Here is a 27,052-nt window from a genome sequence, read left to right on the forward strand (position 1 = left end):
CTCCATTGGAAATAACGGAGGTAGCGTTGTGGAACTGCCTTGTGCAATTAAGTCACAGTGGAACAGCCCTGTTCCACAACAGCATGGGCGGCGTGTTAGACACATGCAGCAGCATGGGCAATGCCGAACCGCCCACATTTCACTGCGGGAGCTGACTAGGAGCAGAAGAGTCTCCAGGGGCTTGAGTAGCACCTAGGTTTGCTAGAAGTTCACTTTGAGGAGACAGCTTGAGATAGTATGGAGAGTCTTGCTAGTCTCCAAAAAGGCCACTGGAGAGCCCACCGCTAGCATAATTGCCACACTTGTTTATGGGAGAGGGCAATAAAAGGCTATTGCCTAGTAGCAGCTTTGCATATCTGTAATTCCTTACAGAAAAGAGGTATGTAAGATGGGAAGAAGTTCCATCCTAGTGTTGCCTCCATGCTCTCATGTCTTGGTTGGCAACCAGAAGCTTTGGGGATTTTGTCGAGCAAGTTACAGGTACTGCCTCCTCCCTGCCCCCAATTAGGGAAACAACAAACGGATTTCAGCAGGAGTGAATGAAGGGTCTTCTGGGTCTGTGAAGGAAGTAGAACGCTTGGCCGAGCAGCTTTTAGTCTGTCATAAACGTGTATACTGTGTTCAGCAGTTACATATTAAGTTTCCTCTTGTTGATGCAATGAAGAACAGTGAAAACAGTTTATCTTGCCGTGGAAGGGCAGGTTGGTTGTGTGCTAATACGTGCTTTTTATGTACCAACATAGGCAGAAGAAACTAGAAGTGGCCATGGAGGAAGAAGGCTTAGCAGATGAAGAGGTAATATGTGTGCAATTAAAGTTGAATGCTTTTCTGATTATTGTTTGTGATTGATGCTTTACTGCAATGTTCTCTGTGTGGGGCTGCCTTTGTACGTAGTCCGGAAACTACAATTAGTACAAAATGCGGCAGCCAGGTTGGTCTCCGGGTCATCTCGAAGAGACCATATTACTCCTATATTACAGGAGTTGCACTGGCTGCCGATAGGTTTCCGGGCAAAATACAAAGTGCTGGTTATAACCTATAAAGCCCTAAACAGCTTAGGCCCACGGTACTTAAGAGAGCGTCTTCTTCTGCATGATCCCCATCGTCCACTACGTTCATCAGGGGAGGCTCGTCTGTGGCTACCTTCATGTCGTTTGGTGACCACCCAGAGACGGGCCTTCTCTGTTGTCGCCCCCAGACTTTGGAACGCACTTCCCGTGGGATTAAGAGTCTCCCCATCTCTAGTGGCTTTTAAAAGGGGTCTAAAGACTTATCTTTTTACCCAAGCTTTTTAGCTTTTTAATTTTTTAAACTTTTGATTGTTTATTAATTGTTTTAAATTTTTTTTACTATTTGTTTGTTGTGAACCGCCCTGAGACCTTGGGTTAGGGCAGTATAAAAATGTGCTAAATAAAATAAATAAATAAATAAATAATGATTCATAGGACTGTACGTGAATCATTAAAAAAATAAATAAATCACATAGCCCAGAAAAAGCCAGCAGAAGTAAGAGGATGCAGGAAGCAATAACTCCACCTTCCTTGTGAGGGGGAAATAGGATTGCTAGATTCAGTACAGATTAAGGTTATGTAGCAAAAATTTGTGACGTGTGAGTTTGATGGTGGGCAGTGGTTCCTTTGGCTCCTATTAAAGGCACAAAAGCCATGTAAATATCCATATTGAATTAGCAGCAGCAAGAAATGAGTGGTGTTAACTGATTTCTAGTAACTGCCCTTCCCTTAATGGGGGGAAATGTACAGGGTTTTTAGTTGAATCTAGCATGTGTACACACCTGTCTGGTTCTTGTGGTAAATTAGGTGTTATCTAGTAGTTCCACTGACATGTTAAACAAGCAGCATTGTTTAAACACCAAAGCACATTGTAATGTAGAATTCAAATATGTAATCTCTTGAGAGACATTCACACCTTTGTTGAGTACATAAAACATTTAGTGTAGAGATAGAAATAGATGGAAATAATAGATGAAGTTGAAACTTGGTAACCAGAAACATGTGAATTGGCCAGAAAAAAAATCAAGCGAACTTATAAAGGTGTTCTCAGACCTGTGTTTGAGGAAACGGTCATGGTAGGATGGGGGATGCATAGAGGAGAATTAGCAGAGGAGGATGTTTAATCCTCCTTGTGCCTGTGAATTCTGCCTGCATACATTTCTGTTGGGCTTACTTTGAGTCAGAGTCTGACTGGAGAAAAGGACATTTGAAGGAAATAACTGGTGAGGAGGGGGAGTAAAGACCGCTCCCTTTCCCTCTGCCAATTATCCTGTACAAATGTACCACTTCTGCATCAGTATTACAAACATTGGTTGGCAACTCTGTGTTTTACCTCATAATGTGTAATTCTGCCTAGGTTATAGCATATTGCACCCCCAGCCCCAATGAAGACAGGATACACGTAGTTGGAGTAAAATAAGGCCACTTTATTAATGTGCAGCAGAATAAGACTTGCAATGAGGTACCTAACTAACCAGAGTGTAGGTGGTACTCGTATGTGGGACAGCCTCCTAGGGAGGGCCATCACCACACCAGGGTGAAGGACCAGGTATTGATTCAGTTAGGTGCGTGGTCCTGACTGCCTCTCACCCTGCTGAGGCGCTCTCCCGCTGGGGGTGGTGGCAACCCAACCTGACACACCCCAACTCAAGCCTCCAAACTCTGAGTTGGTGAGGTGAGGCACCACCCGGAAATCACAGGGGCCATTTTCAACCCTTCAGGCCACCAAAACCTTGACAGGATGTTGCTTGGGCCCTCACCTCAAATGGCCCTCCTGCCAAACATAGTTAATCAATCTACCTACCCAACACCTGCACTCTCCTGCCACAAAAGCGGGGCAAGCCCCACTTACCCTGCCCCTCTAGCAGTTCCTGAACACCTTGGTGCAAGTCCCAGAGGAACAGTTCATTCCTCCGATCAGTCAAATGTACTCCTCCCCTCCCCCCTCCGTACAGCGAAGCGTCCCGAACCTGAATGCCAGGATGTGAGATCACCCGCTCTACCAGTCTCCCTGTTCACTTTCTTGTGTGCCCAATTAATGCAATAAGAAAGGTTCCCACTTAATGAAATAGATCAATGTTAAGCCCAATTAATGAACTAGGAGTACTCCTGGTTACTCTAATTAATGAACTAGGAGTACTCCTAGTTACTCTAATTAATGAACTAGGAGTACCCCTAGTTACTAAAATTAAATAAATGCAAAGCCCAGTGAATGAAATATGCCCCCTGCTGAATGAATTAAATCAATGCCAACCCCAATTAATGCAACAGAATGAACTAGGAATGCCCCCCGCTTAAAGAATGATTCATTGTATAGCCAAATTAATGAGAAAAGAATACACAATGCCGAATTAAAACCCCAATGCCCCCACAAAGCAAGGCTCTGCAGCCATTCCACCGAGACTGCACAGGGCCTGGCTCCAAGTAGCAATAGGCCACGTTTGCAGCTGGGGCCTGTTCGCAGCTGGGGCCTGGTTCCTAGTAAGCCACATTCGTGGCTGTGATAGGCCTTGTTTGCGGCTTGGGCCTGATGCCTCACCTGAGGGGATCACAAGGCTGGTGCCTGGTGCCTAGTAGGCTGAGTATGTGGCTGTGGCTGGGGCCTGGATGATTAAAAAGAGCAAGGAGGGGAAATCACCAAGGGGCAGTGAGCCCCACCACTTCTCTGCCTCTTGCTGCTGCTCCTGCCGCAGAGAAACTCTGGCCCCAAGGTGCCGTCGCTCTCCATTGTTGCCCCCGCTGCGATGCTGCTGGTGATGGCCAGTCCTGTCCCAACCCATCTGTGGCCACTATGAGAGAGCTGCCACAGTGATCCTCATTGGTGCCAAGCGGCAGAGCAACTGCACAGGATGGAGGTGGCCAGGACCTAATCGGCTCGCCTCCTTCCCTCATTGGCCGATCCCTGCCACGTGGAGAGGGAGGCAAGATGGCGCCTATGCCTGCCTCGTGACGAGGGCACAACCCCGCCTCATCACGCTGGTGTGGCAGCAGGAACCAGCAATTCATTAAGCTTCCTCTTGCATGTGAGTTGTTCTAATTGTGGGAGAATCGTTGAAGAATAGTAAAATATAGGTACTGACTTGTTGCACAGACAAGCCTTTCTGAACTGGCTATCATTTATTTATTTGATTAATTGATTGATTTTTCTATACCACCCTTCCAAAAATGGCTCAGGGCGGTTTACATTAAAAACACTAAAACCAATTAACTGTTAAAATCAAAAATGGTAAAAACAACATAAAACCATTGTTAAAACAATTGAAATAGTTTTTAGAACCCTGGAAGGCCAGGCCAAACCTTTACAGTTTAAAAACCCTGGAAGGCCAGGCCAAACAGATCGGTCTTAAGGGCTCTCCAGAAGGCCAATAATGAACTCAGATTACAGATTTCTGCCAGGAGTGCATTCCACAGCCCAGGAGCTGCCACAGAGAAGGCCCGCCTCTGAGTCTCCACCAGACATGTTAGTGGCATCTGAAGACGGTGGACCTCCTTAGATGACCTTAATGTGCGGTGGATATCGTACCAAAGAAAGCACTCTCTAAGATAAGATGTATGTGGGCATCTAAAAAAAAGTGCTGGCAGTCTTGGGCAAGAGTGCAAATAAGTAAACCTGTGTGATCACACTTCTGCAATGCTACAGTTAACATATTTGCACTCTTGCTCAAGACTACTGGCGTGTGATTGCACTTCTCTGATGCTACTTATATTGGAAATAAATACCATCACGGAAGCATGATAGCGTGAGTTTACATATTTGCGCTCTTGCCCAAGGCTCCTGGTGTGTGTTCTAGCTGTCTGTTGCCGCTCAGAACCACTCAGGTTACACTGCACATGTCAACTATCATTATTTGTAGTTTGTAACCTAAGTATATGCTTTTTTCAACAGTCATGATTCCAAACAAATATAAGGAGTGTGTGGGTGGGTGTCCTCATTTCTGCCTCCTTAGCATTTGGGCAATTACGTCTTAAAATTTATCTCTGTGACCATGGGGAACAAAAACCTACATGTAGCCCAGTCCTATGCATGACTAGCTAGAAGTGAATCCCACTGTGTTTCTTTAGTCTTACTCCAAGAAAGACTATAATCTATGTACACTTAAAAAAAAAGATTGCAACATTAATTGGTTAATTACTTTCTGCCAAAGTACTCAAGGTAATATATAAGCAATTAACTTAGTATGGTTTCATTGCCTTTTTCTGTGTCTAACAGCTGTTCTTTCAGGTATCTTGAAAAATAATTGCTTTCCATTGCATTCTTGCTCCACGTAACGGATCTGTGTTACAATATTCCTTTTCGTTAGACTTGGGACTGCATAGGCACTGTGGGTTGGTGGCATTTCCTGACAGAAGCGGGAGAGGCAGGCAGCCGTGGGTCCAGCTGTGGCATGCAGAGTTGCCTCTGCTCTAGCAAGCTTTGTCTGCACTGCGGTGCTTCTCTGTTTAGTGGAGAAAAGGTAAAAGCATACCAAGGCATACAGATGCTCCCTATATACCATACTGTTCACGGGAATGGCACAGTCTCATACTTTAGAGTATATGTGTGGCAGGCAGCCAAAAATATGATTACAATGAATATTTATATACCACTTTTCAATAAAAGTTCCCAAAATGGTTTACATAGTCATAAATAAAATGGCTTCGTGTTCCCAAAGAGCTGGAAAACACACACACACACACACACACACACACACACACACACACACACACACACACACACACACACGATAGATAGTAGCAACAGCCTCTGAAAAGATGCTCTGTTTGGGAAGGATAGAGCCAGTTGCTCTCCCTCTGCTAAATAAAGAGAATTGCCACTTTAAAAAGGTGCTTCTTTCCTTAGTTAACGGGACAAAATGGTTTGCCACCACTAGCAAAAAGTATCATAGACAATCCCATTGCTCTTACAAATGTGGAATATAATTTTCTCAATTGTTAGTACACATTGCCATCATGTTTGTAAAAGCTGCTGCCTTTAAAATATTTTACCACCATGGGCCTCTTTGAATAAGGGATGATGTAGTCTCTACCCTTCATATCCAATGGCATCAGAATTGTACCCAATGATCTGTTTGCCATTAAACTGACATCTTGTGATCTCTCTCTCTCTCTCTCTCTCTCTCTCTCAGCATGTAAAAAATAACCTTTGCACTGAAGCAGGCAAAAGCTAGAAATCTCTTTGTAGAGATAAATTGGTATCTAATGCCCTCTTGTGGCTTTAAATGAAAAAGCTCTTTTCTGTAGGCAGCAGTAGCTCTTCAGAGTACAGTAATCCCTCGACCTACGAACTACTCGACATCCGATGTTTTCGAGTTACGAGCGACAAAAAAGACCGGAAGTAGTTGCCGGTTTAGATTCAGCTTACTCGATCTATGAATTTTTAGATGCGGTTTCCTCGATTTACGAATGTTTCCAGACTTCCGTGGTGCGCTCTTCGACTTACGAAAATTTCGACCTCCGAACGTGCGTTCGGAATGGATTAAATACGTAAGTCGAGGGACCACTGTATTTTTGATGCAAAATATTATTTGGTGGTCTTTCCAAGTCAGTGCATAGCCTGCAGAATGTCAAAAATACATTCACGTATTTGCTCAAGGCTGGTTATGAAACAATGGCTTTAAATTACAGTGGTATATGAAACTGCCCTTGATAGGGAGAGGCCCTATATATTTCAGCATATGCAGTGGCAACAGCTTTCTGAGGTATGTCAGAACTGATACACTGAGGTCCATTGAGCTGTCTTGGCCTGAAACCTCACACCAATGCCCATTTAGCTGTAATGGCCTGGAACCTTGTATTTGAAACAGATCTCAGTTCTTCATAATAAGGGGTTGAAGGAAGATTTCTTTGGTAACAGTCCTACAGTGGCTTCCTTAAGGATAGATTGCACTACTTCGTTCTATGCAGAAACATTCAGAATCGCTATAGCTAAATTTTGTGACTTCCTGTCACAAGCCATCAACATGGAAAAGGATCAAGCAGGAACATAGTAGGTTGAATGATGCCACACACCCCAATTGTTACTACTGAAACTCATTCAGAACTATTGAATAAGAGGAGACTGCCCACAACATGGAATCCTGGCTGGAGTAACTTTTATTCATAAAGTCATCAATGTGACTACTGCAATATGCTGTTAAGGGTTTTTCAGCTTCAGATGGATGGGAGCTAGTTTGTACTACTCTCACCACTGAGCAAATTTTTGTTGGATAGTGGTGGAGTTAAAATGTGTGTGTGGCAGGGGGTTGCTACCACCCCTGCCAGAGAATAAACTTAGACTTTCAAACAGGCCATATTCTCTGGGATGAACACATTTTTTTCTTCCTTTGTCTTCTAGCCATGGATGCTTCTGCCTTGTTGCCTGCATCTTCCTAGTGTACCAGGGAAATGGTTGAGTCTAGATAGCGTGAGAGGGCAGCCAATTGAGTTCCCTGTTATAAAAGTCCACAAGAACTTGACAGATGGCTGGTAGAATTAACTGAACATGTCTTTGGAGCTGTCAAGAAAACATCCATATCTTTGGGGAATAGACTGTGCCTAGGTCCTGCTCTTCTGTGGAGGATCAAGGAAACTACAGCTCATTCTTCTGAATATGTGGTGGTGGTGGTGGTGGTGGTGGTGGTGGTGGTGGTGGTGGTGGTGATGATCATATATTAACTGTCTCATAGTCTATTGGTTGTATTGCATATTCATACTGTTTGTTTAAGAGTTAGTTACTTTATGCTTTCCACACAGTCTAAATACATAATGCTTCCCTTCAGAAAAAGCTTCGAAGATCTCAGCATGCCCGCAAAGAAACTGAATTTCTACGGCTGAAGAGAACGAGGCTAGGCCTGGATGACTTTGAATCTTTGAAAGTTATAGGAAGGGGTGCATTTGGAGAGGTTTGTGCTTTTTCTTATGATTGTCCATTACTACTACTACTACAATGGATATTTATATACTGCTTTTCAACAAAAGTTCCCAAGCGGTTTACTTAGAGAAATAAAAATAAATAAATAAAGGTGGATCCCTGTCCCCAAAGGGCTCACAGTCTAAAAAGAAACATAAGACAGACAGCAGCAGTAGCCACTGGAGGTATGCTGTGCTGGGGCTGGATAAGGCCAGTTGCTCTCCCCCTCCTCAGTAAAGAGAATCCCCACTTTAAAAAGGTGCCTATTGGCTCAATTAGCAGGAGACATCTCTAATCTCTGTTACAAGACTAGAATCTCCCTAAACATTATTACCGATAACTGTTCTCAGTCCACTATGCTCAGTACTGTTCTCTGTTCTTATAGTCAGCATCAGCTGTCCACAGTGAAATAACCTGATGCTAATTGAGATTTTTTTTTTTTTAAATCCCTAGGTACGCCTCGTTCAGAAGAAAGATACGGGTCATATTTATGCAATGAAAATACTAAGAAAAGCTGATATGCTGGAGAAAGAGCAGGTATGCTTTTTTAAAAAGTATTTGATGACTAATATGTATCATGTTGAATTTTTGTATGTGCTTCCTCTGGGTGATATACAAGAACTAGAAGTCTGTTTTGGGAGGGAAATTGTGTATCTGATTATAGCATTTAGCAACAATTATCTGTAATGAATTCTTTCATTGCTTCTAGAAATGGGCCAACTGATTATTTATGGAGGAAGGTAGTTCAGTAAGTAAGCAATTGTTCTTTCTCTTAACCTAAGCACTTTGTGTTGATTTTCAATACTCTTATTATAGGTGGCTCATATACGAGCAGAAAGGGATATACTAGTAGAAGCAGATGGTGCCTGGGTGGTGAAGATGTTTTATAGTTTTCAGGACAAACGAAATCTTTATCTGATCATGGAGTTTCTACCTGGAGGTAAATAAATATTCTGTACTGGATTATTGAAATCAGTATCATTCTGTCTGGACTGATAGATTGGGAGCGGAGTGTGGGTTTAATTCTTGGGTCAGTCCCTTTAAAATTGTTAAAGGGTGGGAAATGCTATGATTGCGCTGGCCTTGACTCTGCACTATAATGTAGCAATAGGCAAACCAGCTATTTAAATAGGATGGAAAAGTCAGAGAGCAGGGACAGCCTAAAAGGACTACATGAAGTGGATATTTTCCCCTTGCTCTCAATGGGAGGGTCTTAGCACTCTGTCATTTTTGAAGTGATGATTCTCATTGAATTGTAAAATGTTACAGTTGTACACTTTTCTTTGATTCAGGTGATATGATGACCTTACTTATGAAGAAGGATACTTTATCAGAGGAAGAAACACAGTTTTATATATCTGAAACTGTGCTAGCCATTGATGCCATTCACCAGCTGGGTTTTATTCACAGAGATATTAAACCAGATAATCTACTGCTAGATGCAAAGGTAAGAAATGGGTTTTAGGTTTCTGATGTGTTATAACTTCATTCTGATCTTGGGTGTTAACAGCACCAGAGGATGAAGGGGTTGAGGGGAGGGGAGGGAAAATGCTGAAGAAAATGATTAAAATAAAATGTAAAAGCCCCTCCTAAGCTCCTATAATTAAAGTTTTGGGGGTGTTGGAAACCTCAGTGGGTTTTAATAGACATTATTTTCAGTCTGGAATTGGAGAGAAGAGAGAGAAGGGGAATGGGACACCTGAAAAGATGGGGAGATGCATAGAGTGGGCCTTGGGAGGGTCTTGTAGCTTGTCCTGTTGCCTGACCATCAGGTGTTTGGCTCTTATGGAACAATCTGATAGATTGCTGACTCCATAAGTTTTTTGTATCAGTTCCATGTTGGCTGCCATTTTTCTAGTTCCTTTGTTTGAATAAAAGTAAATATCCTGGTGCATAAGAAAATTACTACTACTACTACTACAAATATTTATATACCGCTTTTCAACAAAAGTTTCCAAAGCGGTTTACATAGAGAAATAGCAAATAAAGAACACAGGAACATAGGAAACTGCCGTATACCGTAGTCAGACCATTGATCCATCTAGCTCAGGATTGTCTACACAGACTGGCAGTGACTTCTCCAAGGTTGCAGGCAGGAATTTCTCTCAGCCCTATCTTGGAGATGCCAGAGAGGGAAGCTGGAACCTAGATGCTCTTCCCAGAGCGCCCCATAAGGAATATCTTACAGTGCTCACATGCAGTCTCCCATTCAAAGAAGATGGATCCCTGTCCACAAAGGGCTCACAATCTAAAAATATCCTAGTGCATAAGAAAATTGTTTCCATGACAAGATATTTATAAACCAGTGATCATTATGGGGATTAGGGAGATCCCATTATGACCTGTGGGTATTGGTGTTGATTAAACACATGTGAGGTGCTCTCATCAGGGCTGTAGCTATAACTGAACAAGGGAAGGGGACAAATGTCCCTGAGGGAGGGGGGCCTGCTGGCTGGGTGATAACTTACTCTTTGCTCTCCCCTTCACACCTTTCTGAAGAATGGGGGGAGCAGGGGCCCACCCTCACTTTTTGTCCCAGAGCCAACTTCAGCCTTGCTTTGCCCATTAAAAACCCTCTGAACAGGATCCAAAGTGCCACATGTAGACTTCTCATGGTTTTCCCCTTCCCTCCACATCACGCTATGATCCCTTGAAAATTTGTTCCTGATGGATGGAGTGGCAGCTGCCACAGCACTGAGCACTGCCATTGAAAGTGCAAATCAAGGAATCCCCTTTGTATCTGTGGAAGCACTGATCTGCATCTGAAAGCACTGTTGATGGATTCCTTTTTCCTAGTCCATTCCTTTCCTGTACATCTGAAACAAAACAAACAACTTCTTCCTATGACTAGTTAAAGTTAGCACACTTTCAAATAATTTCAAAGCTCAATTAATGTTTTCTCTTTGCAGGGTCATGTAAAACTCTCTGATTTTGGACTATGCACAGGTTTAAAGAAAGCTCACAGAACTGAATTCTACAGAAACCTTACACACAATCCACCAAGTGACTTCTGTAAGTGTAGCATATTCTAGCTTAAGGGTTAGGTTACTCTTTGTTCTTGATTGTTAGGTCTTTCAAGTTTAGGCCTCTAGATTATAAAGGGTTTTGTCAGAACTCTGGGTTTGACAACAAAACTCTCTCCTCACAAACAGATCCATGTGTTTGAATGGAGAGTGGGACCATGCCTGTTGGCCTCCCCAACATCAGTAGGTTTACCCAGAGTGTGAAAGACTCTATATACACACACACACACACGTCTTCCAATCTGAGAGCCCCATGCAGTTGGCATTCCCAGTTATCTGGAGGAGGAGGAGTGAGTGTGTGTGTGTGCAGCTGTATGTACATTCGGCCTCTTTCACATGCCTGTTAAATGTGCAGACATTTGAGTGGAGAAGGGCCACTGGGTACAGTCCTGCTCTCTTCTTCAGGTTCACAGAAGTATTTGTGTGAAGAGGACTCTCTCTATAGCAGGGCTACTCAACTTCAGTCCTCCTGCAGATGTTGGTCTACAACTCCCGTAATCCTTGGATATTGACCACTGTGGCTGGGAATGTAGTAGTCCAAAAGCAGCTGGGGGAGCCGAAGTTGAGCAGGCCTGGTCTACAGAAACTGTTAAAGGAATGAGATATTTTCTGTTCTGTATGCACTGGTCTTTCCTTGAATTGAGACTTTGCTCAGTACACATAGTACTGGGTCCAACAAAACAATGAGCTAGTAGAGTGGCTTTGTCTCAGCTGAAGCATAACGTCTCTGGTTTTAGTTGCAATTAATTACAACTAAGTGTAGATATTTAATTAAAATACCTGAATATTTCATACATTCAAACTAAGCCATAGCTGAGGATACTGGGTTGATGTAGGGCAATGGTAGCAGGAGCTTCTCAGTCCTCTCATCCCTAAGACAGTGCAGGATGATCAGTCAGCAGCCCCTCAAAACTTCTCTTGCCGTGCTGACTATTTGGAACATTGGTGGATGAGAATCTTCCCCAGCAAAGATGCAGAATCTTCCCCAGATGCAGAATTGACTTGACCACTTCAGACTTCAGGGAAGGATCCCATCTTTTGGCGGAGGGAAATTGCAGGTGGAAAGCGAGTATCATTAGGAGTGGGCTGAGCTAGAACTCTTCTCCACAATATCCTAACTTTTGTTCCCCTGGAGTTCATTCGTGTTCCTCTCTCTCTCTCTCTCACACACACTCACTCACTCACTCACACACAGAGAGCATTTAAAATACATCACCACTACCTCACCTGCAATCTAGTGCACTCTATTTTACCATCTCATTCTGCTGCAGGTGTAGACCAGGTCAAATATTATAACAAATAAACTTGCATACCTTGTTTGAATCGGAATAAATGAAGTGCAGTTGTCAGCTTTTAGAACCGGAGTTCATAATAAAGTATTGTGGTTCAGAATTTGTTTAGAATTGACTCTGAGAGCATTGGAAATAGTTGTTTGAATTCTTCATGGCTTATCTCTATAAAAATCCAATTCAGATGTTACCTTTCTATGAAGACTGCTTGTGTCTGGTTCCATGCTGTATAATGTACCTAAGTGGGTGCCATGTTTTGGCAGGGGAGGGAGATAATGAAGTTACTTTTCATATCCTCATGCAAAAGTAACCAAGTAATTCCTCCTCCCACAATCACGATGTTTGTTTACACATTACCACAGCAGTATGAAGACAGACTACACCAAAATGGCTCCATGCTGCAAAGGTAACATTGGAATTGGATCTTAATTGAATTATTTAAACTATAATTAAAATTGAAATTAATTGAAATTAAAAATAGTTCTTGTGCTATTAAAGCTGAAAAGAATTCATTTTGATATTTGTTTTTGTGAATCAGCATTTCAGAATATGAACTCAAAGAGAAAAGCAGAAACATGGAAAAAGAATAGGCGACAGCTGGTAAGTACCCTTTTGGACAGCTATGCTAAATTTCTGAGTTCTTTCTGCAAAGATTTTCAGAATAAAAGCCATACTACTCACTTTATCATGTCCCAAGCAATAAATGAAAGAGGCTGTAATTAGATGTTGGGTGAGTGATTATGTACTGGTTACAGCATTGTAGGAGAAGCTTCAGGTGCTCACTAAATATCTCACCTAATACTTATTGTTTTCAGGCCTACTCTACTGTTGGGACTCCAGATTATATTGCTCCAGAAGTTTTCATGCAGACAGGGTACAATAAATTATGTGACTGGTGGTCTCTGGGAGTTATTATGTATGAAATGCTAATAGGTAAGAATTCTTAGCCCTGTTCTCATTATGTTTTTAAATTTTATTTCCATCTCTATAGTTTTAAAGAGAATATCTTTTTCTTCTGAGGATTTTTACTAGTGAATAAAAGAGAATTACAGAGTTAATATTAGGTTGCTGTAATTTAGTCTAATCTTGATGTTTAAACAGTTCCTGACTTCTGAATTACTCACATTTATACAGGGTATCCCCCTTTCTGCTCTGAAACACCACAGGAAACGTATCGGAAAGTTATGAACTGGAAAGAGACTCTGGTATTTCCTCCAGAAGTGCCCATTTCAGAAAAATCCAAGGACTTGATTCTCAAGTGAGTAGATAATATGTAATGAAATTCTGTTTAATGATATTTCCTGCATGTGAAGCAAGCATATTAGTGCACCATTTTGTTAGCGCTAAAATTCAGAGAATTGGAAAAAAACACAAAAACTGCTTCAAATAGGCTCCCTGCCCCAGTGAACCAGAACTAAACTCTAAGCTAGAATCTCTTGGTTGCCTTGAACCTAACCAAATGTCTGAAAATACAAAGTGATAATCGGTTCTGAACAGTTCAATAACTGGGCATTCAGGAGATTATTTTGAAGCATGGTAAGGGCATGCTCAAGCAATATTTGGATAAACGATATTTCCCAGTGAGCTACCTGAAAAGGAGGAGGAGCAGAGGAGAATGGTAAGGCCTCAGACGGGTAGTCTTCCTGAGAGGCTTGCCCACCCACAAAATGTTGTTCAGCAACAAGGCCGCAATGTGGAGGATTCTTGAACCAAGACTTGAAGCTTCTTGTGTTTCAAGTAATACTGCAGGTCCTCCTTGTTGCCATTCTACCACTGATTGTAAACAGGGTATTTTCCTGGTTTTTCATCCATTGAAGTTAGAGGTGTGTGTGTTTGAACCTTTAAAACTTTCAAAAATAGACAGTGGTGTGTTGTGCTAGCAACATCCAGTCTAGTTTTGTGCAGAGAGAAAGGAATGTCCTAGAGCATCCTTGCGCTATGTAGACAAATTGCACAACACATTGTGCAACTTTGCATGTTTCCCAGAGAAATATGCTGGTGGAGTGGAGCGGAGCACCATAACTGGGCAGCTCTCCAAACTTAAGTGTGCACAACTTTTGTTGTTGTGCTAGCACAGCACTAGGTCTGGACGCCAGCCAGTTAAACATAATTTTTCTCAAGTGAATTGACTGTTATATTCATTTTATAGAGTTGCATTCCAAGCAAAAAAAGTTCTATATTCTGCATGAAATGCATCTAAACAGATTCAAAAGCAGGTTCAAGGAGTCTGAACCAATGATCAAATAAGTTAGTGTCTGAACCAGAATTGAATTGGAGAGTTAAAAAATATTGTTGAACCAGAGCAGAAGTCAGACTTTTGATGGCTCAGATTACTGGCTAAAATTGTAATCTAGGACCCCTTTGTTATGCCAGTGCTGTGGGAGCCACTGCTATGTAGTTTCATCTGTGTACACTTCTGAAGTATTAGGATCCCAGATACTTCTGAAAAGGGCTGCCAACACAGCTACTTTGCATGACAACTTTACTCCTTCCTAAAATGACAATAGTGAAAGCTTGTTGGATTGGTAGCCCTCCCCCATGAATTCTGGCTTCCAGCATTACCTCAGCACAATCTGCCTTGCACCCGCTCCTATAATATTGGGGCAACATCAGAAGGTGCTTCTAGTATATCGTAAAAACATATTCTTGAAGCAAGGTGAGTCAAAACGGAAAGTGAAATTACCAGTAAAATTAGATGCAGAAGTGAAGTTCTACAGGAAAGGTAATTCTAAGGGCTTGAAGGAAAATAATGTCTTAAGTAGCCTTCCAGTGTATACTTGTCCGACAGGATCAGCAGCTAATTCTGCTTCCTTGTTGACATTTAGCAACACCAGTGAAGATGTGTTCGGCATTTCCAAATGCTAATTTCGCTTATTGCTACTCGTGTTCTCTTGTATACATGCATGAGTCACTGGATCTTTCTGGCAATGGCTGTGTTGTACAGGTCACTGCTTATTTTTCACTGGAACTGGCATGCCAGAATTAAGTGTATGACTAATGACAATACAAGTGGTTTTTAATAGTGGTGGCTATAGTTTACTGCAACACATGGTCTTGTAGTAGAGCTAGCTAGTCTTCCCCTCAGTTGCCCAACAACAGGAGTGCAAATGGAAAATGGTTGCACATCCATGGCCATATTTGACTTAAGAGTTTATGTGGGCAGGGAAGAAATAGCACTCTGTCAAGACACAGCACAACTTGGAAGGAAACGTCCATCCTTCTGTTCCAGGCTGGGCTTGGCCAAAAGCACTGCTCTGAACAGTTTCATTGCCTTGCTCAGAGTTATCTGCACCCCTTTACGTCAATTTCTCTTCTTTCCCAAAAACTGTTGTTTGACTCCGCTCACCTGTCATTCTAAGTCCCAATAGCAGGAGGCCTGGGTAGCCTACCTTCAGGAGCTGGCCTTGTTTAAAAATGTTTCCTCACCTCTGCTTTTATTATGCTGCTGGCAGAGGTTGTTCAAGTTGCTTGTTGCATTCGAATAGTCTGTCATAACGTTACTTAGATTACTGGATTACCTGTCTGGACTTGCTTCATGCTTCTATGCGGGAGGGTTTGCTTCTGTGTTGAAAATTTACAGGGTGTTACTACTCTGAGTCTCTTATTTGTGTTTGTATAATTCAGTTCCATTGTTAGAGTGAATAAAATAATAGAACAAGATATAATGGAATATATAAGAACTTGCCTGCTCTGCAGCTGCCTTATACAAAGTCATCAGACCATGGGTCTTCCTAGTTCAGTACTGTCTGTGATGACTGACTGTTGCAGTTATCAGTTGCTAGGACTTTTGAATTGGAGGTACCATAGACTGGAAGAAATCCATTCTTCCTCCACACGAGGCTCCCAGTGGTCTCCCATGATCTCTGACCAGGTCCATACCTGTCTAGCCTGATGATTGAATTGGGGAAGAGAAAAAACATGCAGACAAAGGAAGGGCAGTGCCAGTTAAATGGGGGTGGGGGCGTGCAGACAAGGAGGTAAACACAAACAGTACTAAGAAATAAGTGTCATTCTTTTTAAAGACACCAAATCTGTGCCTAATGCATTTTGAATAACTCTGTTCAAACACTAAGATGAATGCAAACAATATTTTCATGTTTGTACATGAAAACTACATTAACTTTATATTTGAATTTGTCTTGTAGTCTCCTCTGAGGAAGAGTTATTCAAAATGCATTCTGTGACCATAGAGAGTTTTTAAAAACAAAACACTTTTCACAGCACTGCTGGGGTTTATCTCCTTACTTTTTTCCAAAGAAGAAAGCACCCACTTTGTAAGTCATTGCAAGTCTAAAAGTGTGATCTGTGAACTCCATTCAGATATTGCTTCTGCCATGATCCACTAGATGGCTTAGGTGAGCATTTTTTGTGTATTTTATTGAGAGCATTTATAACCTTCCTTTCAGTATTGCCCACATCAAATGTACAATGTAGATGCTAAGTGTTCACCTATGAATCTTATTATTAACCTGTCATTAGAAATTTTTGGCAAGAGAATTTTTTCTAGTAGGAAGCTTATACCAGTAGTAATTGTTTTGTTATAATTTATTTTTTTTAAAAAAAAAATATATTATTTGATGTAAGCTGCCTTGGACATCAAATTATGGTGGGATATAAATGCCTAAAAAACAGAACCTATTTTTTGTAGCACTTTTTCTGAAGGTGTGATGGGAGAAATGTTCTGGGCAGGGGTCTAAGCATTTTCTTTGTGTTTTGCCACCCTCTTCCTCCATTCTCTAGAATTTAAATGGCTTGAGGGTAGGGATGGTTCTTTTTCTTACTTGCACCTGGAGTGTGAGAATGCAGGACTATCTCTTGGGAGCAGTGCAAGTCTCTTAATTTTCTGAGAGCTCGGGAGGGAATCTTTGTGCTAGGCATGAGCAGAACAGAATAGACAGTTGCTGACACAATCATTTCCATTGGCAGCCAGATTTGTGGATCCTTAGCTTTCATTTAAAAACAAACAGAGAGATGATTGTGAATCCCTTGGGGACAGGATTATTACTCCCCAAATGCTGTAAGCTGCTTTGAGCCTGGGGGATAGAGCAGGATATACAACTAACTAATAAACAAACCAAAGGCATCCTTGTATTTTTCAAAGATTAGTTTGCCTGCATTGTTCATCTTGGTTATAACTTTTTCCCCCATCTTTCCTTTGTTCTAGATTTTGTACTGATGCAGAAAGCAGAGTTGGTAGCAATGGAGTGGAAGAAATTAAGAGTCACCCATTTTTTGAAGCTGTTGACTGGGGACATATCAGGTATAGAGATGGAAAATACAGCTATGGGGAAAAGGAAGTGGGTCTCTAGTAGGCCTGTGGGGAAAGCACTGAGAAAAACTACATTATACAGCATTCCATATGTGCCAGCCGGCACAGCTTCCACCAGATCACTAAAGCTTCCCATACCTTCACTCCTTTAATTGACCCCCTCTCAATGCTGTGCATGGATTGCTCTATGTGGAAGTAAGCAGGGAGAGGCAGCTGTTTCCATGCAGGACCAGGTGCAAATGATTTGGCTTTGAAAGCCAAAGTTTTGTAGGCTTAGCCTCTTCCTAGGGAAAGTAATTGGAAAGTAATGATGGTATGAGTTTCAGGGTGACTGTTTGGCACCCAGTTGGGGACAACTCATAACATTTAAGACATACAGTCTCCTAAAGGAACAGGTATGTAGTTTGGAATGCTTCTGGACCCAGGCCTCACCCCAGTGGAGGCTATGTCCAGGGGCACATTCTATCATGTCGTATCGGTTGATACAACAGCTGTTTCTGTTCCTTGAATGTAATCTCAGAACCGTGGTGCACTCACTGTTAACCTCTAGGCTTGACTACTGCAATGTGCTCTACATGGGGCTGCGTTTGTATGTAGTTCAGTTAGTTCAAAATGCAGCAGCCAATTGGTTTCCAGGGTTTCCTGGAGAGACTTAAATTACTTAATGAATTAATTACATTTCTACACCTCCTCATCCAACGGCTCTGGGCAGTTTACAAACCAAAACAAAATATAACGATTCAAAAATCAAACTTAAAACCATAAAATCAGAACAATTAAAACAGTTTTAAAACTGTTAAAACAATTTAAAATAGTTTAAAAACCCTGGGAGACCATAACATTTTGCCTGTTCTAAAACAGTTCCACTGGCTGTTGATATGTTTCCAGACAAAATACAAAGTACTGTTAACTAGCTTTGAAGCCCAAAACGGCTTAGGACCAACTTACCTGGGAAGGCTGCCTTCTTCAGTATGATCCCCACCACACATTAAGGTCATCAGGAGAGATCTGTCTGCAGCTGCCACCAGCTCGCCTGGTGGTGACTTGGAATCGGGCCTTCGCTGTAGCTGCTCCTGCGCTCTGGAATGTGTTCCCTATGGATATTAAGAGTTTTAGCAGTCTTTAAAAGAGCCCTAAAAACATAACTTTTTAGCCTGGCCTTTAGTGATTACAGAAATGATTTTAAATTGGTTTTAATATTTTCTGCTTTTAATGAGTTATTTTGGTTTTTATGTTTGTGAACTGCTTAGAGCATCTAGGTGAGGTGGTATAAAAATTGAATGAATAAGAATAATTTTGAAAGGGCCTATTTACTAGCTGCTTGGCCTCTGCAGTTGTGTCCGGCAGGAAAGAAGCATCTGAGGCCTGTTCACAATCTGTGGGCAGGGGTGAAGTGACAAGTGAAAAGGCCCTGTCTGTGTGTGGAGAAACCATTGCACATCATTCGAGACAGAGAAAGACTAGTTTGGGAAAGTTACAAATGGGTTCCACAAACTAATATGCAGCCTTCTGGTTAGTATGAGGGAAACGGAGAAATTGCTGCTGTTTGTGGTAGGCTGGGGGAAGGAAGGGAGGAAAATAATAAATGCAGTTGTATGCATTAAATGTTGCACTATTGGATCTGAAAGGGTTGAAGTATAAAGCTGAGCTTATTTTATTAATATCATAGGTTTTTAGATTACAAAACCCATTACAATTATGGCAACAATAGGTTAAGCCATCGAATCAATCCCTGATCCAGTTCTGGCTTCATATGGATAACGATTCCTATGGTGACAGAGGGTAAGGTTCACCCCAAACTGTACTTACAACTACTTAGTTGACAACACAGCAAAAAAATACCTCCTTCCTTTTTTATGCCTGTCTTGATGTAAAAAGAAAATGTACAATAGGACCCCCATATTTATGGACTCGCCATCCGTGGTTTCGTGTATCTACGCACAGGTGATTGACATCCAACCTCAGCATATGCGAATGAAAAATGGCAAAAAAGGGGATTATCTCTGCATATCTGCAAATCAGAGGCAGCCAGAAATGGCCGCAGAGGTCATTTCTGCCTGCCATTTTGGGAATCGGAGCCATTTCATGGCTTGTTTACTTAGGAAAAAATCGTGGTTAAAAACTCAAAATTGGACTACATACATACATAATATTTATTCGGTCCTTGATCAGCAGTATTACAAATACAGACATACAAACATAAACTAAACATTTGCACGTATTTTACAAAGAATATAACAAGATTTAGCCACAGTTCTAATTTTATTTTCGTCACATAGAGAAAATAAAAACCTCAATAAAACATCATCTGCTCTTCCATTAAAATTTATCAGAAGGGGAGAAAGTAGCTTTCCTCTGGCTTCATCATAAAAGCGACAATGTAAAAAGGCATGTGCTATTGTTTCGACACAGCCCTTATCACAAGGACATACACGATTCGCCAAGGGAATTCCTGCATATCTACCAAACAGAACTGCAGACAGAAGGACATCCAACCTGGCCAGCGTCATGGCTCGTCTATATTCAGGAATCGTAACTACCTGGAGATAGAGGGCCAAATTAAATCCAGTCAGTTGGTCACTCAAGAACGATCTTTTAGATATCTGGGAAATTTCATATTGCAACTCAGTATCCATTAGGCGTTGAATAATTTGGATGCGAGCTCTGTTGTAACCAAGCTCCTGTATGGCCTCTAAGGAGTATCCACAGCGGGCCAACTTATCAATGGCCTCAATATGCCATCTAAATTTAAAGGAATCCTGTTTTATAAGAGCAACCAAATCCTCCTGCAAAAAATAAATTTTTAACCAGTAAAGAATAATAACTCTCCATAAGCATGTCTGAAGCCTAATCATTGCGACCTCTCTTCTAAGAGCCACCATGGGGGCATATCTGGGAACAGCCAGTACAGCTCTTAAAATTTTTGACTGCAGTGCCTCCAACGGATCAAGATTTTTAACTATGCCCAACTGAGCTCCATAAAAAAGTTGAGGCAAAACCTTTGCCAAGAATAGTTTGACCACAGCCGGAACATAGGATGCACCCTTAGTGTAATAATAAGCCTTTAAAATTGCCGAATCGAGGTGAGGTTTATGTGAACAGGAAGAATGAAACAGAACTCCTAAATACCTAAAGGACTTAACCTGCTCTATCCTATGTGAGCTTATTGACCATTGATGCCCTCTGATGCAAAGACCATGACTTTTGTCTCTTGATAATTGATCTCCAAGTTCTCCTGTGTACAGTATTTATCTAACAGAAGGAGAGCACGCTTTAGGCCAATTGGTGTTAGCAAAAGAATTGCCATATCATCCACATATAATAGAATGGAGATATGCCTATTCACGATCTTGGGAGGATGTGTGGAAGGGGAGGAAATAAAAGAAACTGTAGAATTGATATACAGGTTAAATAGTGTAGGGGCCAGTATACATCCTTGGCGGACCCCTCTATCTGAGGGGATTGCAGCGGTCAAAGCCCCTTGGAGGTTGTAACATACCTTTAGAGTGGAACCAGAATATAAAGTAAAAATTAACAAAAGCAGTCTTTTCTCGATGCCCAAATCCCAGAGTCTTTTCCAGAGTCTTTCTCGAGGGATAAGGTCGAATGCTGATTTTAAATCAACAAAGGCTGCAAAAAGTCCTCTACGTGGCTTTGTTGAATACTTAGCCGACAGAAATTGAAGAACCAGGGCATGATCCAAAGTGGATCTCCCCTCTCTAAAGCCCGCCTGCTCTAGAGCCAGGATATCCCGTTCCTCAAGCCAATCTTTTAGCTTTAAGTACAGATGTTTAGCATATATTTTGCTAATTATGCTTAGCAAGCTGATTGGACGATAGTTTTTTTTTATCGCTCCTAAGTCCTTTTTTATAAATTGGGACCACTATAGCTACTTTCCACTCATTAGGTATTAATGCTGTTACATCTATAGCCATGAAGAGAGAGGAGAGGAGCAGGATCCACCAGGTCATATTTGCTTTAAGAGCCTCTAAAGTGATACTGTCAATTCCAGGAGCCATTTCATGGCTTGTTTACGCAGGAAAAAATCGTGGTTAAAAACTCAAAATTGGACTATTTTTTACTTTGGCGGGTGGCAGGGGGTGCATTGCTGGATCGCCGGAGGCCAACAGAACTGGTAGGGCACTTTATTTTGCCCTTTAAAACCTTCCCTCTCCATGCACTAAACTAATTTTTAGGGCTCCAGGAACCTAACCCCCACAATCCAATTGCCCCAGTAACCCAGTATTCACTGTTTCCATAGTAGCGGAGAACAGAACCCCCGCAAATATTTATTTATTTAAAATATATTGAGTATACTTTAAAAGGATGCGTACAGAGAAACCTATTGATTACTACTGGCTCTCATTCATATTTTGTTTTGATTTAGAAGGATATGAGCAGTGTGAATTCTGTGCCATGGAAACTCTAATACTGGGCTCTTAAAATTATGCAAATAAAATGTACAGTTAGTTGCATAATTCTACTTAATGTCTGGGTTCTGCACCAGTGTTCCCTCTAACAGGGATTCCAAGACATTGTTGACTACAACTCGCACAATCCCCAGCCAAAGGCCATTGCAGCTAGGGATAGTGAACATCATCTGGGAATCCCTGTTAGAGGGAACACTGTTCTCTACTGCCCATCAGCCATTTCACCACTGCTGTTCTGCTTGCCAGCTTGTTGGAGGCTGAACATAAGCCTGCAAATGGTCAGTGGGGCAAAAGAAGCCCCAGGGAATTCAATATATAGCTGTTACTTACATGCCAAAGTGTCATTCATTGAGGCTGACAGTGCCTATGTTTTCATGGCAGTGAAGCCAGACTGAGCCTCTCTGTGAGATCTAGAAGGCCCATTAAGCACATGTGCAGCTTGCTGCATTGGCTTGAATGGGAACAGCCTATCTCACTCATTTCTCTTTCAGAAGCAAAGATGTTTCTTTGCTCTCCTCTGAATCAGGGGGCCCAACAAGGAGGAGGGTGGCAAGGGTGATTTTAACTCCCTCTCTTCCATAACTGAGGCCACAGCAGCCGGAGAAATTGCCCTGCTCCTGAGTTCCCCCAGCATCCCGAGCTGCTGGGAGAACAGGGTCTTGGCTGCCTGTCCAATGAGGATTACTGGGAAGAGGCCCCTAGTTGCAAATTTTCAGTGAGACAGGGAATTCTACAGTAAAATAATTCCATGGATACGTGAAGGATATAGAGGCTGCTGGTCAGGAGAGTTAAGTGGGAGATGGTAGGCATGAGGTAGAATGGGAAGAGGGTTAGGTGCTATGTAGCACTTCAAAATGGAGCACTGGAATGCTGCAAGGAACTTCCTTACAAAGAAGAAATATTGAAATGGAGGGCCCTTCTGGAGCTGGCCAATAACGTTGCATGCCTAATCCATCCCTCGATAAAAGAGCAGTGCCACTGTATATTTAAAGAAAAGCATAATACTTGAATGGTGGTAAAGTTGCTTATTACTTATGTGAATTACTCTGATCTTTTTCTTTTGTTGCAGAGAGAGGCCGGCTGCTATCCCTATTGAAATTAAAAGTATTGATGACACTTCCAATTTTGATGAATTCCCTGAATCCGATATTTTACAGCCAGGTGAGAGAACAAAATGCTGTAGTCCTCTTTGAACCTGCCCATAATCTAGGAGTTAGGGAGTTCTCTACTTTTTAAAATTGTGCTTTGTTATCCTGATGGTTGCTTCATACCATGTAGTTTGGTGAGCTACCCAAAGTGGTCTTCATTTCAAATGCTTTGCGACTCAGAAAATGTAGTGTGGCTGAGCCGCCCTAACTCCACAGGCTGACATTGCAGGCAAAAGGGGCTCTGCCCACCATTTGCAGAGCACATCCACAGAGGCTACACATCCTATAAAGAAAGGAAGAGAACCAAGTCCTAGTCAAGAAAGAAGCTGAGGTGCTTAGGAAAAGATAATTGCATTTATTCCAGAGGAAGGGAGGAATCTGAGAAGGAAAGAAGTTGTGGGGGAGAGCTGCAGAAGCAAGGAAACCTGAATTTCATATACTGATTCAAGTTGATCTCTGGCTACAAGCTTCTAGTTTCTCCAATGGTGTGTGCTATGTGCCTGCATTAAATTGACATGGTGAGGTGGTTGTCCAGATCAGCCCTACCAAGGGTAGGGCAGTGCTAGCCCAGATAGAGCGGGTCATGAGAATCACCCGTATCAGTACCAATCCCGGTGATCCTCTGCTGGGTAGCCCAGGTTTTGTACCTGAGCTAAAAGTGGGGTAGGAGAGCAAGCACACCCCCTCCTACTTCACTTTCTGGCCGTGTGGAAGCTTAGGCTAGCAGCATCCCGAGCTTCCAGGCGGAAAGAGTGCCTGGCAGCATGAAACTCCTCACATTGTGGGATACTGACGGACTTCTCCTCTGGATCCCAGCTTTGCTGATTGCTGCTGTGCCGGCTATTTGGGCACGCAATTGGCAGAGCAAGGAAGAGCCTCTGATCGTCTGCGAGGAGGCAGGTATGAGCCTGTCTGCCCCCCTGCCCCCACTTACCCCAGTCTGGTCATGAGATTACAGCGATATCTGCTGTGGTCCAAGTAACAGACAGATGAAGGAGAAAGGAGCACAGGAGAACTTAACCACTAGGAGACTGCCCAGTGAAGCTGACACAACAGTGTTCTTAGAAAAGCATTGTGGTTGAATTGTGTTATGAGGAGAACATAAAGGAGGGTAGCTAGAAAGAAGAAGCTGTTCCAAGGCCTATGGAGCAACATAGAAGAAGGCATAAAAGATCAAGGGCAAGATCTACAGATGCGGCCCATTTCTGCCACAGGTGCCAGCTGTTTCTTGCTTCTAGGTTGGTCTGAGAAGAGAGGGACAAGAGGCAATGTATTTTTGCAATTAGTTCACCTTCCGATCCCAGCTAAAACTCTGTCCTATGCTGTGTAACTTTTTAAAAATGGCTGGTCTTCAAATGCAGTACTCGAGACTTGGCATTGAAATGTTATGTTTGTATTAAATTGGTATACCACCCAACTGACAATACCCTTGGGGTGCTTTACAATCAAAAGATACTCAACATTAAAATCGGATGTAAAACAATCATACAACTTCATACTTGACTGTGCTTAGAACTTTGTATTGTGCATGTGTGTATCTAACATCATTTATTTTTGTATTCTAGTGCCAAACACCACAGAACCCGATTACAAGTCCAAAGACTGGGTTTTTCTTAATTATACCTACAAGAGGTTTGAAGGGCTCACTCAACGTGGCTCCATCCCTTCTTATATGAAAGCAGGGAAGTTATGAAACACAGCAAGAAACAAAACAAAAAGAACTCAGGTAGCTGCTGCATCACCAAGACCTGCTTGGCATAGATCTTGATACACTGAAATGTTCACACAGACAGACTGGTGCACATCGACTTCACAGAAGTTAGGAAATTCTACCGGATTAGGATTTCTAAGACTACTACAAGAATTAGTTGGCAGTGCCAGCTGGCTTCTTCTTCTTTTCTTTTTTTTAATAGTGAATATTTTTGTTAACTTTATTATAACAAAGGTACTGGAATAAAAGGAATGGATCATCTTTGTATCTGCACTGCCTGCGTGTGTGTGTAAAGGTTAAGTATGCCTCTGTTTGTACTGTGGCTCTGTTTGTACTATAGTATGTCTAATTCACCCAGTAGTTAAACACATATCACATATGTAAGAAGCAACATTAACTGTTTCTCAAGAATGTTGCCCCATCATGTGTGTTGGCTGGTAACCTGGGCCAGGTTTTAGATAGATATACAGCAGGAAAACCATCAGCCACTTTATGTTATGCTGTTGGATAGGTGCCCTTGGGTCGAAGTGTGGCAACATACAAAGTTGTCAGGGAACTTACTTTGAAAGAAAGAAAAAAAACACACTGGTCCAACTTAACTCTGTGAAAGGTTTTCTCTGCACTTAACAGCTTATGCTCAAGAGTGCAGCTCAGTGCTCCTAGATATAACACTAAAAAGAAGTTAGACTGCAGATGGTAGTCTGTCTAGTGTACCAGTGGGAGCTGTAGCATGGTAAATTTAGCATAATGAGCCTCTGAGAGAGTTGTACTTCATGTTTAGGGGGCAAATGGCACTGTAGTCAAATCAAAGGTAATTAAACTAGACTTCCAGATTCATAGTGGCGGGGATTTCCAGAAAGGTGGGGCGGGGAAGATGGGAATATGATACACTCAGCACAGCGGAAGATGTTTTCCAAAATCAATAATGCAACATATGTTTTGCTTTTTGAATTTCGTTTCATCCTCCTAATTTACTTTTGCTGTAGGGGTTCTCAAACTTGGGTCCCCAGATGTTGTTGGACTACAACTCCTGTCATCCCTTTGGCCATTATGGCAAGGGATGATGAGATTTGTAGTCCAAAAACTACTGGGGACCCACGTTTGAGCACTTCTGCTGTAATGGTTTGTCATTGTGCCATTTTATTCTCCTCTGAGTACCAAAGATCCTGAAATGGCTTGATTGCAATCTTATGCAGCTCTTTTCCCCCAGAGATCTGTGTGGGTCACTTATGTTCAAAGTGGGATGTTAAGATGGGCCAAAGCCTTTACTCGCATGTTTTTGACAAGCATTGGGTTAATTTTTCTGAACTGAAATCCTGAGGATTGCCAGGATACAATGGTGGTTGGGTTGACATCTTTCTGGATGTGGAGCATGTTTTACCATGGCCTAGAGCTGAACTGCAAAATCAGAAATATAAATCGGTTCTGTTCTTCGGTAATGTACCTCTTCAGAATGTAGGGTTGAGAAGCTGTGTCTTCTAACCACAAAAAAGGAAGGGTGCTGCTCTTACATACAGTGTATAGACATTTAGCAGCATGCTGGAGAGAAGACTAGAACCTTCTCCCTGACTTGGCTTTCTAAAGGCAAGGAGTTTTGAATGTGAAGGAATGCTCAAACATCCAAGATTCCATGGACAACCCCTCCCCACTCAAGCCTTTGAAGTTGTGCAATCTGACAAGACCTGAAAAAGTAAATAATGGGCAAGGATTTATATGTTCAAAGGATGCTGATTCAACTAATGTCGGCAGCATTCAGAATCTAATACCTTAGCTAGAGCAATTGCACTGTTCATTTTCCTTGCTAGAAAAGTAGGTAAATTTTATTTTTTACAGATGGGTTACTGAAAACCACAATAACTGGATACAAAATGAGGGAGGTGATGTTAGTTAATGTTACAACTGAGAACAAGCTATGTGCTCTGCTTGGACCCAATTTTAAAATCCATTTTATTTCAGTTTCATAAGCTATCTAGCACAGTGTCCATAATCCAGAATGCTGAAGCACGTGTTAGAACTCTGAACAACTAGTTTTACTGGGAGGCAAATATGAGGAAAGGGACAGCTGCTGGGAAATCCCTATAGCTGCCATTCCTGCTTTGTACCCCTCTTGCTTCTGAGTTAGCAAGTGTATTCTGGGGACTGGTTTGGTCCAAGAAGTGCTGATTCCTGATCCCTGTTACATGAGGATGAAATATTTCACCATGTGTGCTTTATAAGATTAGAATCCAAAACAGCCTGGAATCTTTCTAGGATACAGAAAAGCTTGTGACTGGCTTGGTTTTT

The 27,052-nt window shown here is 42.0% G+C and overlaps 1 protein-coding gene across 3 annotated transcripts in view; it reads left to right on the top strand.

The window, feature by feature from the left end:
- Nucleotides 1-25,036, top strand: part of STK38L (serine/threonine kinase 38 like) — a 70,343-nt gene extending 45,307 nt beyond the window's left edge. For 2 of the 3 annotated variants that reach the window (XM_053257105.1, XM_053257106.1), the window contains 12 exons: nucleotides 744-795; nucleotides 7,769-7,891; nucleotides 8,353-8,436; nucleotides 8,716-8,839; nucleotides 9,192-9,346; nucleotides 10,809-10,911; nucleotides 12,750-12,811; nucleotides 13,027-13,144; nucleotides 13,346-13,469; nucleotides 17,376-17,471; nucleotides 22,980-23,071; nucleotides 24,624-25,036. In XM_053257105.1, the coding sequence (XP_053113080.1) occupies nucleotides 744-795; nucleotides 7,769-7,891; nucleotides 8,353-8,436; nucleotides 8,716-8,839; nucleotides 9,192-9,346; nucleotides 10,809-10,911; nucleotides 12,750-12,811; nucleotides 13,027-13,144; nucleotides 13,346-13,469; nucleotides 17,376-17,471; nucleotides 22,980-23,071; nucleotides 24,624-24,751 (1,261 nt within the window). In that variant the 3' untranslated portion in view covers nucleotides 24,752-25,036. Of the gene's footprint in view, nucleotides 1-743; nucleotides 796-6,391; nucleotides 6,495-7,768; nucleotides 7,892-8,352; nucleotides 8,437-8,715; nucleotides 8,840-9,191; nucleotides 9,347-10,808; nucleotides 10,912-12,749; nucleotides 12,812-13,026; nucleotides 13,145-13,345; nucleotides 13,470-17,375; nucleotides 17,472-22,979; nucleotides 23,072-24,623 lie in introns of those variants that run through there. The other variant, XM_053257107.1, reaches the window with a different exon arrangement.
- The last annotated feature ends 2,016 nt before the right edge of the window (nucleotides 25,037-27,052 follow it).

Source organism: Hemicordylus capensis, chromosome 5 (assembly GCF_027244095.1).
Source record: "Hemicordylus capensis ecotype Gifberg chromosome 5, rHemCap1.1.pri, whole genome shotgun sequence".
In the NCBI taxonomy this organism is placed as follows: Eukaryota; Metazoa; Chordata; class Lepidosauria; order Squamata; family Cordylidae; genus Hemicordylus; species Hemicordylus capensis.